Consider the following 16840-nt stretch of genomic DNA (forward strand, 5'->3'; position numbering starts at 1 on the left):
ACCAAAGGCGCAACTCCATCTGTATAATTTTTCATGATAATTATGACGTCATAGTTCACGTGGTATGGCCGCCATCTTGGAAAAACCGAAGAAATTTGCACCTCTATATCTATAACAAAACGCTGCATCTATCTATAATTCCAGTAATCTCTGTGTGTATGTATGTATGTATGTATGTATGTATGTATGTATGTATGTATGTATGTATGTATGTTTGTCTGTGACCGCTGTTTCTCGACAACTACCGGTCCGATATACTTGAAACTTGCCAGGTATATTGCTGGGGACCCGAGGATGTGCCTTTTCAAGGTTTCATATTAATCGGAGAAGTAGTTACCGAGCTATGTCCAAAAAACGATTCAACCAATCAGAGAGCAGCGAGCTATCACGTGTGCCGAACGTGGCGAACAGACTCTGCCTCGGACGGCACATTTGAGAGCGTATTCATTTATTTCACGTTGGCAAACTATGTTGGCGTTCAACTATGTTTTAAAACTAATTAAAACTAATTTGCGATTCATCGTAACTGCGATATGCGACCTTCCGGACAGTGAAGACTGCACTTCCGGCAGCCAATCACAGAACGCGTTGTTGCGTAGGCGTGGCCGATGTGAGAGCGAGCCGAGCCGAGCGCGTGCGCCATTACGGTTCGTAATTCGATTTCTTCCGGAGAAAATAATAATTTCTCGATTTCTTATGCGCATTATTTCTCCCAATTCAGTCAGAGCGAAGGGCGGAAGCGAAGAGCGTTGTTTTTTTTGTTTACGGGCGTACGGGCGTACGGGCGGGGTAGAGCGTACGGGTAGCGTTTTTTTTTTTTTTTGGCAAGGAACGGGCACCCACGTACGGGCATGCCCTAGTAGAAAAAAATTGAGCCATGGCTCAATGTAAAGAACTCTCCATGGGGAATAAAATATGTTGATGAAGATGTCATATGTGCCTTCATTATGATGTCATAATTCGACCAGTACAAAACTTCATCCGATCAAAATAAAATTTATTGAGTGTCATCTTGGGATAAATTGGTGGAGGGGGGAAAAATGATGACGTCATCGGTCACATGGTCCGGCCGCCATTTTTTTTTAGCAGAAATTCCTGAAAAACAACAGAAAACACGTCCTGGCGAGGGTCTGCAATTTGATTTCTCTTTCTAGTTTATTATGGTATCTGCTTCTTGCTGGGCTATTTTTCACATTCCATTTTCGGTGCCCTCAACCAATCAAGTGTAAGCCAGGCTTATAGCATTAAAGAGGATTAGAGTGAAAGTTTGTCTTGTGTGTCTCATGAAGGTCCCTTCCTAAGTTAATCCCTCGTTGATATATATTCTGTAAATCTATACATAATGGACGGAAAGCATGCTGTGTGTATGTTTCATTTACACCTCTGAGAGGATTTGACCTCGGAAGCTTAAACTTTGAGGGACGAAATGAGGGCACCTTTAAGTTGTGGCTGTGCAAGTTTTGTTTGATTCCATCAAGTTTTGAATTTTTTTGGCCATCTTCACAATTTCGTCCTTTGCGGGAGGGGTGCAATTGGAATTATCCGAGTGAAATAACAACGATGTATTACATATACATACAAGCAGTAGGTATGTTTTACTGCATATACGTAACTGGGGTTATCGTTTTTATTTTTCCGGAGCGATCGAGGCTGCGGTCTGTTGCCGATACATCGACCAAATAGAGGGATGTGTCTGCTAAGAAAAATAATGCACGTTGGACATTATTCCAAGCGTCTGCTGTGGTATGAATATAGATAATAGCATCATCCCTGGACTTTTGGGGTAAAAGGTATGGTATCAATATGACAACAAGATCATAAAGAAAATAACATGATCCCACTAGCCGCTCCCTTATGGAGCGGGTGCTTCCGGTAAGTCCAATATTACAACATTATTTGAATTCATTTAGCTGCAATAAATATATCAGGGTACCGGTACTGATTTCTAGCAACTTACTAATTTCATGCGAAAACATTAACTTACATGACATGACATATCTGTTTGTATCACAAGCACAAAAGAGGCAAAGCTATTAACACCCCAACACACATGCTCATTCATCTCTACCCTGCCACATCCTCATCATTGATACACAAGTACTCACTACCTCCCAACCCACCCCGACCACCCATGCAAAACACATCCATGAAGTCAAGTATCAGCTTTCTCACTTTACAACACAGACAATCCTACGTTGCATAAATCATTCTTCAAGAAAAAGGTGCCATCTACCATCCTCAAAATCTTCCATCGGCATTCTGCTGCTGTTCATTCTTGGATGCTTCCATGGAGGACTGCGCAAGTCTAGATCTGTGAAATAATAGCATTTGTATCAGGCTTGATCTCCGTGTGACTTTCTGATAAAAAAAAAAAGTAGCTCATTATGCACAACAGGTGCTGTGGAAAAAATCTCACCTTGCGGCCTCTCACTCGGTGGCCTCTCACTCGGTGGCCTCTCACTCGGTGGCCTCTCACTCGGTGGCCTCTCACTCGGCGGCCTATCACTCGGCGGCCTATCACTCGGGGGCCTATCACTCCGCGGCCTATCACTCCGCGGCCTATCACTCCGCGGCATCTCACCCCGTGGCATCTCACCCCGTGGCCTCTCACCCCATGGCATCTCACCGTGCTGCATCTCACACCACAGCCTCTCACACCACAGCCTCTCACCCCATGGCATCTCACCCCATGGCATCTCACCACCCTGCGTCGAACCACGCTGCGTCGAACCACGCTGCGTCGAACCACGCTGCGTCGAACCACGCTGCATCTCACCACGCTGCATCTCACCACGCTGCATCTCACCACGCGGTGTCTCACCACGCAGCATCTCACCCCGCTGCCTCTCACCCCATGGCATCTCACCCCACGGCATCTCACCACGCTGAAACTCACCACGCTGCATCTCACCACACTGAATCTCACCAAGCGACATCTCACCCCGTGACCTCTCACCAAGCTGCGTCGCACCACGCGGCGTCTCACCACGCGACGCCTCACTACGCAGCGTCTCAACACGTGGCATCTTCCCACATGGCATTTCACCAGGTGGCATCTCACCCGTCTCATTGTGTGGAATCTCATTGTGTGGCAAAGTATGTATTATTGGTTCCTCTTCATTTGGTGGTACAGGTGGGGCAAATATTTCAGGGTCTTCACACACAATCTGCAACAAAATTAAAACTTCAATATATTAATTCAGCCAAACGAAACTTGTTATAACCCAATCGAAATTAATAAAAAACAAACAAACAAAATGACAGCACCATTGTGTTTCTACATATGCAAGACGCGGACACACAAAAACTGGACACACACACACACACACAACTCGCGTTTATATATATATAGATAGATATATAGATATCTAGATATCTATATAATTATATATAAACTGAGTTGTCTGTGTGTGTGTGTCCAGTTTTTGTGTCCGCGTTTTATTCAGAGATGGCTGAACGGATCTTCATCAAACTTTCAGAGGTTCATCAGTGAGTGCCTGGGAGTGTTTTTGGCCAAAAAAAAAAAGAAATTTAAAAGTTCGTTTTTTTGGAGTTAAAAAACAAAGAAAAACAAACAAACAAAAAAATACAGCTCGATCGTGCCGAAGCCTTTTTAAATTAATGACAGTTATATTCAAGTACACATTCGCATAAATAAATACAAAACAATTACCAGACATTTGAATACAAATAAATCAAACAATTCCGGAAGTGTACGAATTTGGTAGTACGGCTTCTTCATCTTCCTGATTGACATCACACTTAATTCAGAAACGTGAGCCACATTCACTCAGAACCCCTTCCTCTCCTGCCTCTCCCCTCCCTCCCCTCCCCCCATATCTCCCCTCCCCCTTCCCACCTCACCCCCCCCTCCCTCCCCTCACCTACCCTTCCCATCCTCACCCTCCTCCTCCCCCCCCTCACCTACCCTTCCCATCCTCACCCTCCTCCTCCCCCCTCCACTCCCTCCCCTCCCTCCTCCACTCCATCCCCTCCCTCCTCCCCCCTACCCCCCCCCTTCTCCTCCACTCCCCCTACTCTGCAATGACGGGTACTTCTGCTGGTGTATATATATGTATATATATGTATATATATGTATGTATATATTATATATGTATATGTATGTAATATGTATATGTATGTATATGTATATATATGTATATATATATATATGTGTATATATGTATGTATATATATATATATATCTCTATATATATATATCTCTATATATATATATCTATATATATATATATATATATATATATATATATATATATATATATATATATATATATATATATATATATATATATATATATATATATATATATATAAACGAGCTTGGCTCGGTTCGCGAAGCGTCGTTACTGAGGAACGGGCTTATTTTAGCTGAGGATAATGGCTGTACCTGAGTTGATGTGTTGTCATGATTTACACCAATCATAATACAAACAATTATTTTGCACAAATGTATTTGTGATATTACATTTTTATAGGCAATTTAGGTTGAGGATTGAGGTTGAATGTTTTTTTTTTCAAGAAAGAACCCCTCAGCATATACATAGGGGAGGGGTAGGTGCAGACTGGAAGTTTGGGACCATAACACCTCACCAGCACGTAATTCAAAACACCTCACCACCAAGTAATTTAAAACACTTCAACACCACGAAATTAAAAACACCTCACACCCATAAAAAACATAATAAAAACACATCACCACCCCGAAATTAAAAACTTCACCACCACGAAATTGAAAACACCTCACAGCCACGAAATTAAAAACACCCTACAGCCATAAAACACATAATAAAAACACCCAACCACCAAAAAATTAAAAACACCTCACCAACACGAAATTAAAAACACACCACCACAAAATGAAAAACACCTCAGCCATAAATCACGTAACAAAAACACCTCACCACCACGAAATTAAAAACACTTCACCACCACGAAATTGAAAACACCTCACAGCCACGAAATTAAAAACACCTCACAGCCAGAAAACACGTAATAAAAACACCTAACCACCACAAAATTAAAAACACCTCACCACCACAAAATTAAAAACACACCACCACGAAATGAAAAACACCTCACAGCCATAAATCACGTAATAAAAACACCTCACCACCACGAAATTAAAAACACCACCACAAAATAAAAAACACCTCACAGCCATAAAACACGTAATAAAAACACCTCACCACCACAAAATTTAAAACACCTCACCACCACGAAATTGAAAACACCTCACAGCCACGAAAGTTAAAACACCTCACAGCCATAAAACACATAATAAAAACACCTCACCACCACGAAATTAAAAACACCTCACCACATCATTTAAAAACACCTCACCACCACATAATTCAAAATACCTCACCACCACGTGATTCAAAATACCTCACCACCACGTGATTCAAAACCACCACCACGTTATTAAAAACGCTTCACAACCACGGAAACAAAAGTTTGAGGGAGTCGTTAAGTGACAACACAGACACTGCCCAGATGTGCAGATATCTATCTATAATTCCAGTAATCTCTGTGTGTATGTTTGTATGTATGTATGTATGTATGTATGTTTGTTTGTCTGTGACCGCTGTTTCTCGACAACTACCGGTCCGATATACTTGAAACTTGCCAGGTATATTGCTGGGGACCCGAGGATGTGCCTTTTCAAGGTTTCATATTAATCGGAGAAGTAGTTACCGAGCTATGTCCAAAAAACGATTCAACCAATCAGAGAGCAGCGAGCTATCACGTGTGCCGAACGTGGCGAACAGACTCTGCCTCGGACGGCACATTTGAGAGCGTATTCATTTATTTCACGTTGGCAAACTATGTTGGCGTTCAACTATGTTTTAAAACTAATTAAAACTAATTTGCGATTCATCGTAACTGCGATATGCGACCTTCCGGACAGTGAAGACTGCACTTCCGGCAGCCAATCACAGAACGCGTTGTTGCGTAGGCGTGGCCGATGTGAGAGCGAGCCGAGCCGAGCGCGTGCGCCATTACGGTTCGTAATTCGATTTCTTCCGGAGAAAATAATAATTTCTCGATTTCTTATGCGCATTATTTCTCCCAATTCAGTCAGAGCGAAGGGCGGAAGCGAAGAGCGTTGTTTTTTTTGTTTACGGGCGTACGGGCGTACGGGCGAAGTAGAGCGTACGGGTAGCGTTTTTTTTTTTTTTTGGCAAGGAACGGGCACCCACGTACGGGCATGCCCTAGTATAGATAAATGACTGTACCCGAGTTGCCGTTTTGTCATGGTTGACACCAATCATAATTCAAACAATTATTTTGCACAAATGTATTTTTAATATACGTGATATTACCTTTCATAAACAATTGAAGTTGAAAACTTAAGTTCAACAAAAAAAAACAAATTTGTATTTATTTTTTTTCCAAAACAAATACACTGAGGACATACCGACGGAGAGATAAGTGCACACCAGAAGTTTGGTACGATTTCACCTAAGTTTGAGAGAGTAGTTCAGTGACAACACAGGATAGATAACACAGACACTGCACAGATATATATATATATATATCTGTGCAGTGTCTGTATCTGTATACACAAAGAATTAAGTTAAGCACCCCTACACAAAGAATTAAGTTAAGCACCCCCTAATCCTGTCCTGAACCTGAACCCCCTCGAGCACGTTTGGGACATGTTGGGACGACAAATTGCGAAGATGGTCCCTCCAATAGCCAATCTGGATGAATTGGAACGTGCATTACATCGGGAATGGAACAACCTGCCACAGCAACGCATACGACGGCTTACAGGGTCTATGAGACGTAGGGTTGAGTCAGTGATCCGATCACGTGGGTCCTACACACGTTATTGACGCAAAGATCGCTAGAGGTCTTCTCAGAACAATGACTGTACGTTAGAAAACATAAACGTCATCCACACTGTCCGTGATGGACCTATAGCTCCATACTTAAATTGAGGTGAAAATATGCCTAAAATTCCCAAAAAATTTCACCTTAAATTATTCAGAATAAAATATTGAAAACGGCATGATTGTTATGTTTTTATGTGACCATAATATCACTTCTCCAGAAAATATAGCAATATCATGGGTATATTACACTGTTTTGACGACAACAAACTTGTAATGTGCGAGGTTGTAAAAAAACGGGGGGGGGGGGGTGCTTAACTTAATTCTTTGTGTATATAAATATATATATATATATATATATATATATATATATATATATATATATATATATATATATATATATATATAAATATATATATATATATATATATATATATATATATATATATATATATATATATATATATATATATATATATATATATATATATATATATATATATATATATATATATATATATATATATATATATACTGTGTATATATATATACTGTGTATATATATATATATATATATATATATATATATATATACAGTGGAACCTTGACTTACGAGTGCCCCAACTTACGAGTTTTTCGAGATACGAGCCGTCGCTCGGGCGGTTTATTGCTTTGAGATGCGAGCCGAGATTTGAGTTACGAGCTTTCGCCACCCGGTCACGTGGTTATCTTTCCGTGAAAGTACAGTATCTGTCGTATAGCGCTGCATTTTTGTTTTCGCATGTTTCTTTATTTTGAGTTTACGCCGCCAGGTGGGTTCCGGTCACGTGGTTATCTTGACGTGCACGTACAGTATCTCTGTCGTATAGCGCTAATGATATATAGCGCCGCCGATAATGATATGATAATTTATGATAATCTATGCAGCACGACATGGTCCTCACGTCACACAAGGCGCCTTTGCCGGCGCAAAACGGATCTCTCAGGGTCAAACTCGGTATCGTTTTGAGCGCACGGTTCAGACCTTCAAGAAAAAGTTTATTTTGTAAAAATCGAGCCACGCGTTCAAAAGATATGACCGGTTTTGTTCGCCGGCACGTCGGCGCTCGAATCAAATCGAGTTAAAACGAACACTGCCGTTGTCGGGTCCGTCTGAGACAACCACCGGGCCTAGAACGCTGGGACCGGTCTTGTTGGATAGGCCTGGATCAGATCTCGAAACGCTGGAAGCTGCACCTCTCAGTGATAATCTTGTGGACCATGACAAGAGATCGTGCGACACCTTCGCAACGGCTTCCAGCACATCCGCATTCGACCATTTCGTGAACACCAGACGCCCCGCCCATCAAAGCGCGTACGTAAGATAACGTTACGTACCCGGGGCCTGTCGCCCCCATTAGGACTCCCCCCAGGAGTGATTTCAGGCCCTTTCCTGGGCCCACACACACCACAACATTCCCTATGTTACTTGTGTCGTGTCTTCTGGTTGTTTTCGCATGTTTCTTTATTTTGAGTTTACGCCGCCAGGTGGGTTCCGGTCATGTGGTTATCTTGACGTGCACGTACAGTATCTCTGCCGTCAACTTGTTCAGAGTGCCGGCGATAGCTCGCCTTCTCTTTGTGGAAAACACGGTGAGATCCTTAACATCCAACAACTAATGGGACGCAAACGGGGCGCCCAGTTTAGCGGTACACACATTGATGAATCACCCTGCCTGTGATTCACCCATGACAGGTTATAGCTGGGTCGGGATTCAAACCCAGGCTGGACAGTTTAGAGTCAAGTGTGCGTACCTCCAGTCCAGGCCATCCTGCCAACTTGTATGCTGCATACAGGTGAAATATAAAGCGCGAGATATTTTTATATATACTGTATATTTAAAAAAAAATTGGTGTGGTTTTTGGCGGGCTGGAACGGATTAATAGCATTTCAATGCATTTCAATGGGGAAATTTGATTTGAGATACGAGCAATTTGAGTTACGAGCTCGGTCACAGAACGAATTAAACTCGTAAGTCAAGGTTCCACTGTATATATATATATATATATATATATATATATATATATATATATATATATATATATATATATCTATATATATATATATATATATATATATATATATATATATATATATATATATATATATATATATATATATATATACATACATACATATATATACATACATACATACAGTCACGTGAAAAAGTAAGTACACCCCATGTAAAGTTTTGACTTTTTCAACATATTTCAACATACAGCTATTTGATCTTCATTTCAACAATATGGATAGATAAAGGTGATATAATATAACAAATATCATGAAACATTTACATTTTGTAGTCCATTGTATAATTTAAATAATCATAAATGCAAATTTCGCAAGTGGAAAAAGTAAGTACACCCTTGGCTCGAATAGGTGGTATTGCCCCCTTTGGCAGAAACAACCTCAAGTAGGCCTTTCTTATAACTGCCTACCAGTCTTTGACATTGACTGGGAGAATTTTTGCCCACTCCTCCATGCAGAATTCTTCAGCTGTGCGATGGTTGAGGGGTTTCTTGCATGCACAGCTCGTTTCAAATCCCCCCACAACATCTCGATGGGATTTAGATCGAGGCTTTGACTTAGCCATTCCAGAACCCTCCATTTCTTTATTTTCAGCCATTCCTTGGTGGATTTACTGGTATGTTTAGGGTCATTGTCATGTTGCAAGCTTCACCTTCGGTTGAGCTTCAACTTTCCGACAGGTGGCCTCACATTATCCTCAAGCACCCTCTGGTACAATGAAGAATTCATAGTGGATTCTATGATGGTGAGCTGCCCAGGCCCTGATGCAAAGCTGCGCCAAACCATAATATTTCCACCACCATGCTTTACAGTTGGTGTCAGGTTCTTGTGGTCAAATGCTGTCTTTGGTTTTCGCCAAACATGTCTTCTGGTACTGTGGCCAAATAGCTCTACCATTGACTCATCTGTCCAGAGCACATTGCTCCAAAAGTGCTGGTCTTTGCCTCGGTGTTCATTGGCAAACTTTAGTCTTTCCCTGATGTTCTTTCTGGACAGCAAAGGTTTCCTCCTGGCACACCTCCCATGTAGATCAAATTTGTGCAGCCTCTTTCTAATGGTAGACTCGTGCACTTTGACATCAACAGTGGCAAGAGCTACCTGTAGGTCCCGTGATGACATTCTGGGGTTCTGTGAGACTTCTTTCAGCATCTTACAGTCTGCTGTCGGGTTGAACTTGCTGGGGCGGCATGGCCTGAACAAGTTGGCAGTTGTTTTGAATCTTCTCCACTTGTAGATGATCTTCCGGACAGTCGAATGATTGATTTAAAGTTGTTTGGAGATCTTTTTAAATCCCTTCCCAGACTCGTAGGCATCTATAACCTTCTTTCTGAAGGCCTCGGAGAGCTCTTTTGATCTAGGCATGGTGACGCCGCACACTTCAACAACAAAGAGCAAACCAAACTAAATGTCTGAGGTATAAATAAGACAGGTTCCTCCAAGATCCTCTCTAACGATGTTCTAATCATTTGAACCTGAGCAGGTGCTCAGTCGTGATAAGTAGTGAAGTAGTGATGAATGTTGGGGTGTACTTACTTTTTCCACTTGCTAAATTTGCATTTATGTTTATTTAAATTATACAATGGATGACAAAATGTAAAAAAATAAAAATAAATAAAAAAACACATTTAGAGGCCATGCGGGGTTTGGCCTTTTTCGGGGACCGTGGTTGTTGTTGTTTTTTGGTCCCCTTTTTGAAGCACTGTTTTACGGCCGGATGCCCTTCCTGCCGCCAACCCTTTTTGTCGCCTTTTTTTACGACAAGCAGGGAATTACCAGTGAACTGGTACTCAATTAGCCGACCTCGGAAGGATGACAGGCTGAGTCAACCCCCCTGGCGTTAATTCAGCGATCGACCGGGATGACAAATGATGACAAAATGTAAATGTTTCATGATATTTGTTATATTATATCACCTTTATCTGTCAATATTGTTGAAATGAAGATGAAATAGCTGTATGTTGAAATATGTTGAAAAAGTCAAAACTTTACATGGGGTGTACTTACTTTTTCACGTGACTGTATATAGATGTGTCTGTGTGTTCCTATATATATATATATATATATATATATATATATATATATATATATATATATATATATATATTACTGTGTCCAAAAAGTATCCGACCTTTATTTTTCGTGCGTAAAAAAAAAGAAGCTAGGGAGGCGTTGATTGGTGCACGTATGTACGCGATCCTAATGCGCACGGCGTGAATTTTTTCCCACCTGCAGAAGCTGTCATTCGATATAGTATCCTACATATATATATATATATATATATATATATATATATATATATATATATATATATATATATATATATATATATATATATATACAGTGGTACCTCGGCTTACGAGTTTAATCCGTTCCGTGACGGAGCTCGTAAGCCAAATCGCTCGTAAGTCAAAGCAAATTTTCCCATTCAAATGCATTGAAATGCTATTAATCCGTTCCAGCCTCAAAAAAAAACACCAATTTTTTTTGTTAGGTGCTTTTAAATAACAAAAATGTACTTTATAAATAACAAATAATGTATAAACAAGCACGACCTCGTATATACTGTACATAATACAAGAGAATGTAAAGAAATAAACTGGTTTTATTAAGCAGAGGAGAAGAGCATGCCAGGTGAGGTGTGCGTGTTGTCGACTTGGCGAGGCAGTACGATCGTACTCCTTCTACGATATGTACGATTTTGAAGCAGAAGGAGTCCATAAAGGCTATAACGCCAGCCAAGGGCGTTACGATTATTTCAAAGCTCCGGACCTCTATCCATGAAGATATGGAGAAGTTGTTGTTTGTGTGGTTGAAGGAGAAGCAGCTCGCAGGAGATACCGTGACCGAGAGCATCATGTGTTTGAAAAGATTGAAACTCGGATATCGAGCACGGACCACGAGGTGTTTTTTCTTTTTTCTTAATCTCGGTTTCAGTGAACTTTTGCTCTGTGCTCACGTGTACTGTACCTGTACCTGTAATGGTACGTCAGAGGATGGCACCTGTTGTCATCATATTAAGTGCAAGATGTTCTGCATCGTAAGTTGGTACACCGTGGTCTTTCGGCGGTGTTTAAGCCGGCCGTCTTGGCTTCTGTCACCATTGGCATTGAGTCTTTCGATGTAGGTAGGTCGTTGTGTGCCGGTGCCTTGGCCGAATTCCTTCATTGCTGCATTGTTAGCTCACCTGGTTTTTTATACCACATCTTTGGTTATCGGACCAGCGAATGACGTCATCTCCTCCAAAGTATGGCTTATTCTCACTTGTCTTGGACGATCTTCTACTTCTAGCCTTCCACCGTGCATTTGGTGTCCACTGTACTTACTGTACAGTGCCTGGTAAAATTGATGTAATGGGTTTTTGACCGTCAACGCCATGAACCGTCATGAACCGTCATGAACCGTCAACGCCATGAACCGCTAACACTCAAAAGCCCATTTATCGCGCCTTATAAAGCAAAACGCAAACCGAAAGCCATGCCTCTCAAGCGAGGCGTGCTTCCGTGGTCACGTGATCCACAGGTGTAGCTCATTATACCCGCACGCGCGACACGCTTTGGCGGTCACGTGACCAGCCACTCTGGAGGCGGGGATCCCCGCCGATGACGTCACCGGCTGGAGCAAGGAGATTCCTCGCTCATGTATTTCGACGATTGCGTGTTTTATATCCAAGCAGAGATGCTTTCACGGCAAGCTAACCGCGTGACCGGAACCGGAAGCCACAACCGGAAAATTCAAAAAAATAAATTTTTTGAGCTCGTACATCGGATCTCGGCTCGTATCCCAAAGCAACAAACCGCCCGAGCGACGGCTCGTATCCCGAAAAACTCGTACGTTGGGGCACTCGTAAGCCGAGGTACCACTGTATATATATATATATATATATATATTGTTGCGGATATGAGATTGGCATCCATCCATATCCGCTTGTAAATATTCCCCTATTTCCTCCATACTTCCCAACTATCCCCAATCCCCATTCCCTAGTCCCATTTCCTGTAAACAACACTCTGTAGACCCGACCTCCCCCTATTTCCCCATTAAATGTCGCATCCAGGTCCACCGCATCTCACGTAGACAACTATAGGACATCTTGCTAGTTATTCTTAGTTTATGTCAGTTAAGGACTCGTTTCCATTAATTCTGACTCTTCGTTGCACCAGAATGTGATTGTATGGCACCGTTAGGAAGTTTAGGACCTCCCAATACCTCCCCGCAGCTCTTCCTCAAGGTTCAGCAACAACAACAACAACAGCAACAACAACGGCGGCGGCGCGGGGAGTGCGCGTCCTCACTCCGGCTTGGTTGGTGGGGGGTGTTGGGAGGGCACCAAGCCTTTCCAACGAGCCGCCATCGGACATGTGCTCGACGGGGTTACCAAGTAGGGGCTCGCTGTCAGCTCCTCGTCAGAGGCGGAGCCCGGTAACCCCCGCACCCAATAGAAGCGGCGGTCCGATCCCATCTGGGGCGGAGCCAACGAGCCGAGGGCGTGTCACTCCCCGCTGAGCATGCGCAGGAAGAGGGAGGTGACGTCAGATGCGCCCTGAGCTTGGACAGAGAAGGACGCCACCTCCGAGCGCTGTGACACCTCCCCGCATCTCCGGACTGGACCGTGCTTAATTCTGTCCCTGAGCCAAGGTGCAACTTGTGCTATCGACTGCCTGTCCTTCCCTGCCATCAATCCCTGTGTAAGTCAGTCTTGTTCCGTTTGTCTGTGGTCTGTCTGGGATAGATAAGATTGTGTCTAAGTGCCTATCTCTTCTGTGTCTTTACCTCATTACCTTGTAATCTACCCCTTTTCTCCCCCACTAATTATATCCTCCTCCGGAGGTCTTGAGAACTGTACCCCTTGCGTCGTTTCATTTATCCCAGTCGTTGTGTCCTTTCCTTCATCGATTTAGCGTAGCGCGATTTGGTCAACGTTGGGTGGAATCGGGGTCTAGTCGGGGAATAACTGTTAGGTCGCGGTAATACACCACCGCTCGGTCGAAGTAACATCTAACCGCGATCCGTAACAATATATATATATATATATATATATATATATATATATATATATATATATATATATATATATATATATATACATATATATATATATATATATATATATATACATATATATATATATATATATATATATATATATATATATATATATATATATATATATATACATATATATATATATATATATATATATATATATACATACATATATATATATATATATATATATATATATATATATATATATATATATATATATATATATATATATACACACATATATATTTATATATATATATATATATATATATATATATATATATATATATATATATATATATATACATATATATACATATATATATATATATATATATATATATATATATATATATATATATATATATACATATATATATATATACATATATATATACATATATATATACATATATATATACATATATATATACATATATATATATATATATATATATATATATATATATATATATATATATATATATATATATATATATATATACATATACTGTCATCCCTCGCTATATCGCACTTCACTTTTCGCGGCTTCGGTACATCGCGGGTTTTTCTCGCTAGTATATGTAAAATTATATATCGGATTTTTCATTATAGCGCGGGATTCTGCGGCCTATAGGTTTTTTAAATTTTATTTATTTATTATTTTTGCGGTAAAATAAGCATTTTCTAGCCTAAAAAATTAATAATAATAAAAATTAAAATATAACACATTAATTAAAACCTATATTAAAAGAATATTACAGTAAATCGAAATAAAATACGCATTATAAATGAGTAGACAAAGAATCGCGCATTTTGAAAGTCCCGTATTCTGGGGTAATTAACTTGTCCATGATTCTGGGGGTAATTAACCCATCCGTAAGGAGGGTTCTTGGACGGTTCTTCGCTACTTTAAGTAATTTGCAAGGTTGATGCCAAACTGTGTCCTGCAGTTTAATGATCAATATGGTTTTAAGAGTCATCATACTTTGGGTAACCTCTAATTTACAATAACTTATGTTTACAACTTAGAGACACATGATCATGATGACGATTTCGATGATGTTGTCTGAAGCTGCAATTAAATTAAGTCGCTGAGTAACATGAATGACCGAGGTTGTGGAGGATGGGATTTTTCGGTCATTACCTTTTGATACAGATGAGATATCTGCTTCATCACTGCATCAGATCAGGTATAACCACCCTCCTCACCTCCTCTCCACCCCCCACTGCTTCCTACCAGTTAACCATCAGGAAGCTGCTGCATATGCAAGAGGAAGCTAATGCATTTCTTATTAATTTTCAAAATTAATCATCATCTCTATTTTGAAGAGCTCATGAAGACTTCTTTATGCTTAGGCCTCAGGTTTGATTAAAGGCACTTTTGTCAATTATTGCCTTTTGCTTTCAAAAACACAATTTGCATCAATGTAAATACTTTGTTGTACTGTACTTGTGTAGTTCCATGATCATATGTGTATGTTTGTTTGTTAATTAATTGCAATTATAAAAGAACTTGCATCAATGTACTGTACAGCTATATATACACGTACAAATATTTTTCTAATACGTAAGGACTAAGGATGGGTCTGAAAAGTGTGTTTAAGAGTGTAGAAAGGGTTCATAAGAGCATGGGAAAGGTTTATAAGAGTATGGGGAGGGTTTTTAAAGGCTTAAAATATATAAAAATAATAAAATGAATATATGGTTTCTACTTCGCGGATTTTCACCTATCGCGGGGGTTCTGGAACGTAACCCCCGCGATAAACGAGGGATGACTGTATATATATATATATATATATATATATATATATATATATATATATATATATATATATATATATATATATATGTATATATATATATATATATATATATATATATATATATATATATATATATATATATATATATATATATATATATATATATATATATATATATTGTGAGAAACAACCTTGTTCTCACCAAATTAGTGCCCCGCCCACCACGTCACGTGACCTCCTTTCAGCCTCACGTGATTGGGTGGCGATTCGGCACGCGATTGGTGGAGGGTGAGAGAGCCGGCCGCCATCTTGTGCGACGGACGTGGCTCGAAGGCGTCGAGTGGAAAATAGAAAAACGGGGATTTTTTAAGCCTCACGACAGCCGAGTTGTGCTGATCGTTTATAGTTCTGTATTTTAAGAGTGAGTAACTCCGGAAGAGAACGAGTGATTCCCGGATATCGCAGATTGGAACTGTGAGTCATATTGCCTGTGTCGTGTTTGGAGCTTCTAGTGCCGACAGTTCCTGCAGGCCTTGTGCTGGGTATTCCACTCTGTTACCATCCATTGTTTTTGAGATCGAGCCAATAAATCATCGTGCCTACCCCTAGAGGCCGGTTAAAACACAGTTGTGTTTATTGAGTTCTCTTTGTCCACCCCGTGGACTACTTGAAGCCCGGACATTAACGTCCGTATTCCGGGCTGGAAGCATTTAACAGCCGGGATCGCGACAAATGGGTTGCTCGTCCAAGGATCATTCAAGTAAGAGACATTCGAACTGAGACGGGAATTCTGCAGTGGACGACATCTTCCTGCATCTGCTCATCGTTTCCTCACCAGCAGACGCCATCTTGGAGGAACTTTCTCACCAGCAGACGCCATCTTGGAGGAACCTTCTCACCAGCAGACGCCATCTTGGAGGAACCTTCTCACCAGCAGACGCCATCTTGGAGGAACCTTCACACCAGCAGACGCCATCTTGGAGGAACCTTCTCACCAGCAGACGCCATCTTGGAGGAACCTTCTCACCAGCAGACGCCATCTTGGAGGAACCTTCTCACCAGCAGACGCCATCTTGGAGGAACTTTCTCACCATAGGACG

The 16840-nt window shown here is 40.8% G+C and overlaps 2 protein-coding genes across 12 annotated transcripts in view; both read right to left on the reverse strand.

Moving 5' to 3' along the window:
* LOC137431270 (uncharacterized) overlaps nucleotides 1-16840 on the reverse strand; it is a 917646-nt gene that overhangs the window by 721737 nt on the left and 179069 nt on the right. The gene's annotated exons all lie outside the window — the stretch shown is intronic.
* The window catches only part of LOC144888143 (uncharacterized), a 1118715-nt gene that overhangs the window by 277804 nt on the left and 824071 nt on the right, over nucleotides 1-16840 (reverse strand). For 5 of the 10 annotated variants that reach the window (XM_078781768.1, XM_078781769.1, XM_078781767.1 and 2 more), the window contains exons 11-12: nucleotides 2417-3167; nucleotides 2234-2311 (exon numbers count right to left, since the gene is read on the reverse strand). The exons of 4 other annotated variants lie outside the window; for them this stretch is intronic. In XM_078781768.1, the coding sequence (XP_078637894.1) occupies nucleotides 2234-2311; nucleotides 2417-3167 (829 nt within the window). The remainder of the gene's footprint in view (nucleotides 1-2233; nucleotides 2312-2416; nucleotides 3168-16840) is intronic. One more of the 10 variants, XM_078781770.1, reaches the window with a different exon arrangement.

Source organism: Myxine glutinosa, chromosome 7 (genome assembly GCF_964187855.1).
Source record: "Myxine glutinosa chromosome 7, kmMyxGlut1.1, whole genome shotgun sequence".
Taxonomy (NCBI): domain Eukaryota; kingdom Metazoa; phylum Chordata; class Myxini; order Myxiniformes; family Myxinidae; genus Myxine; species Myxine glutinosa.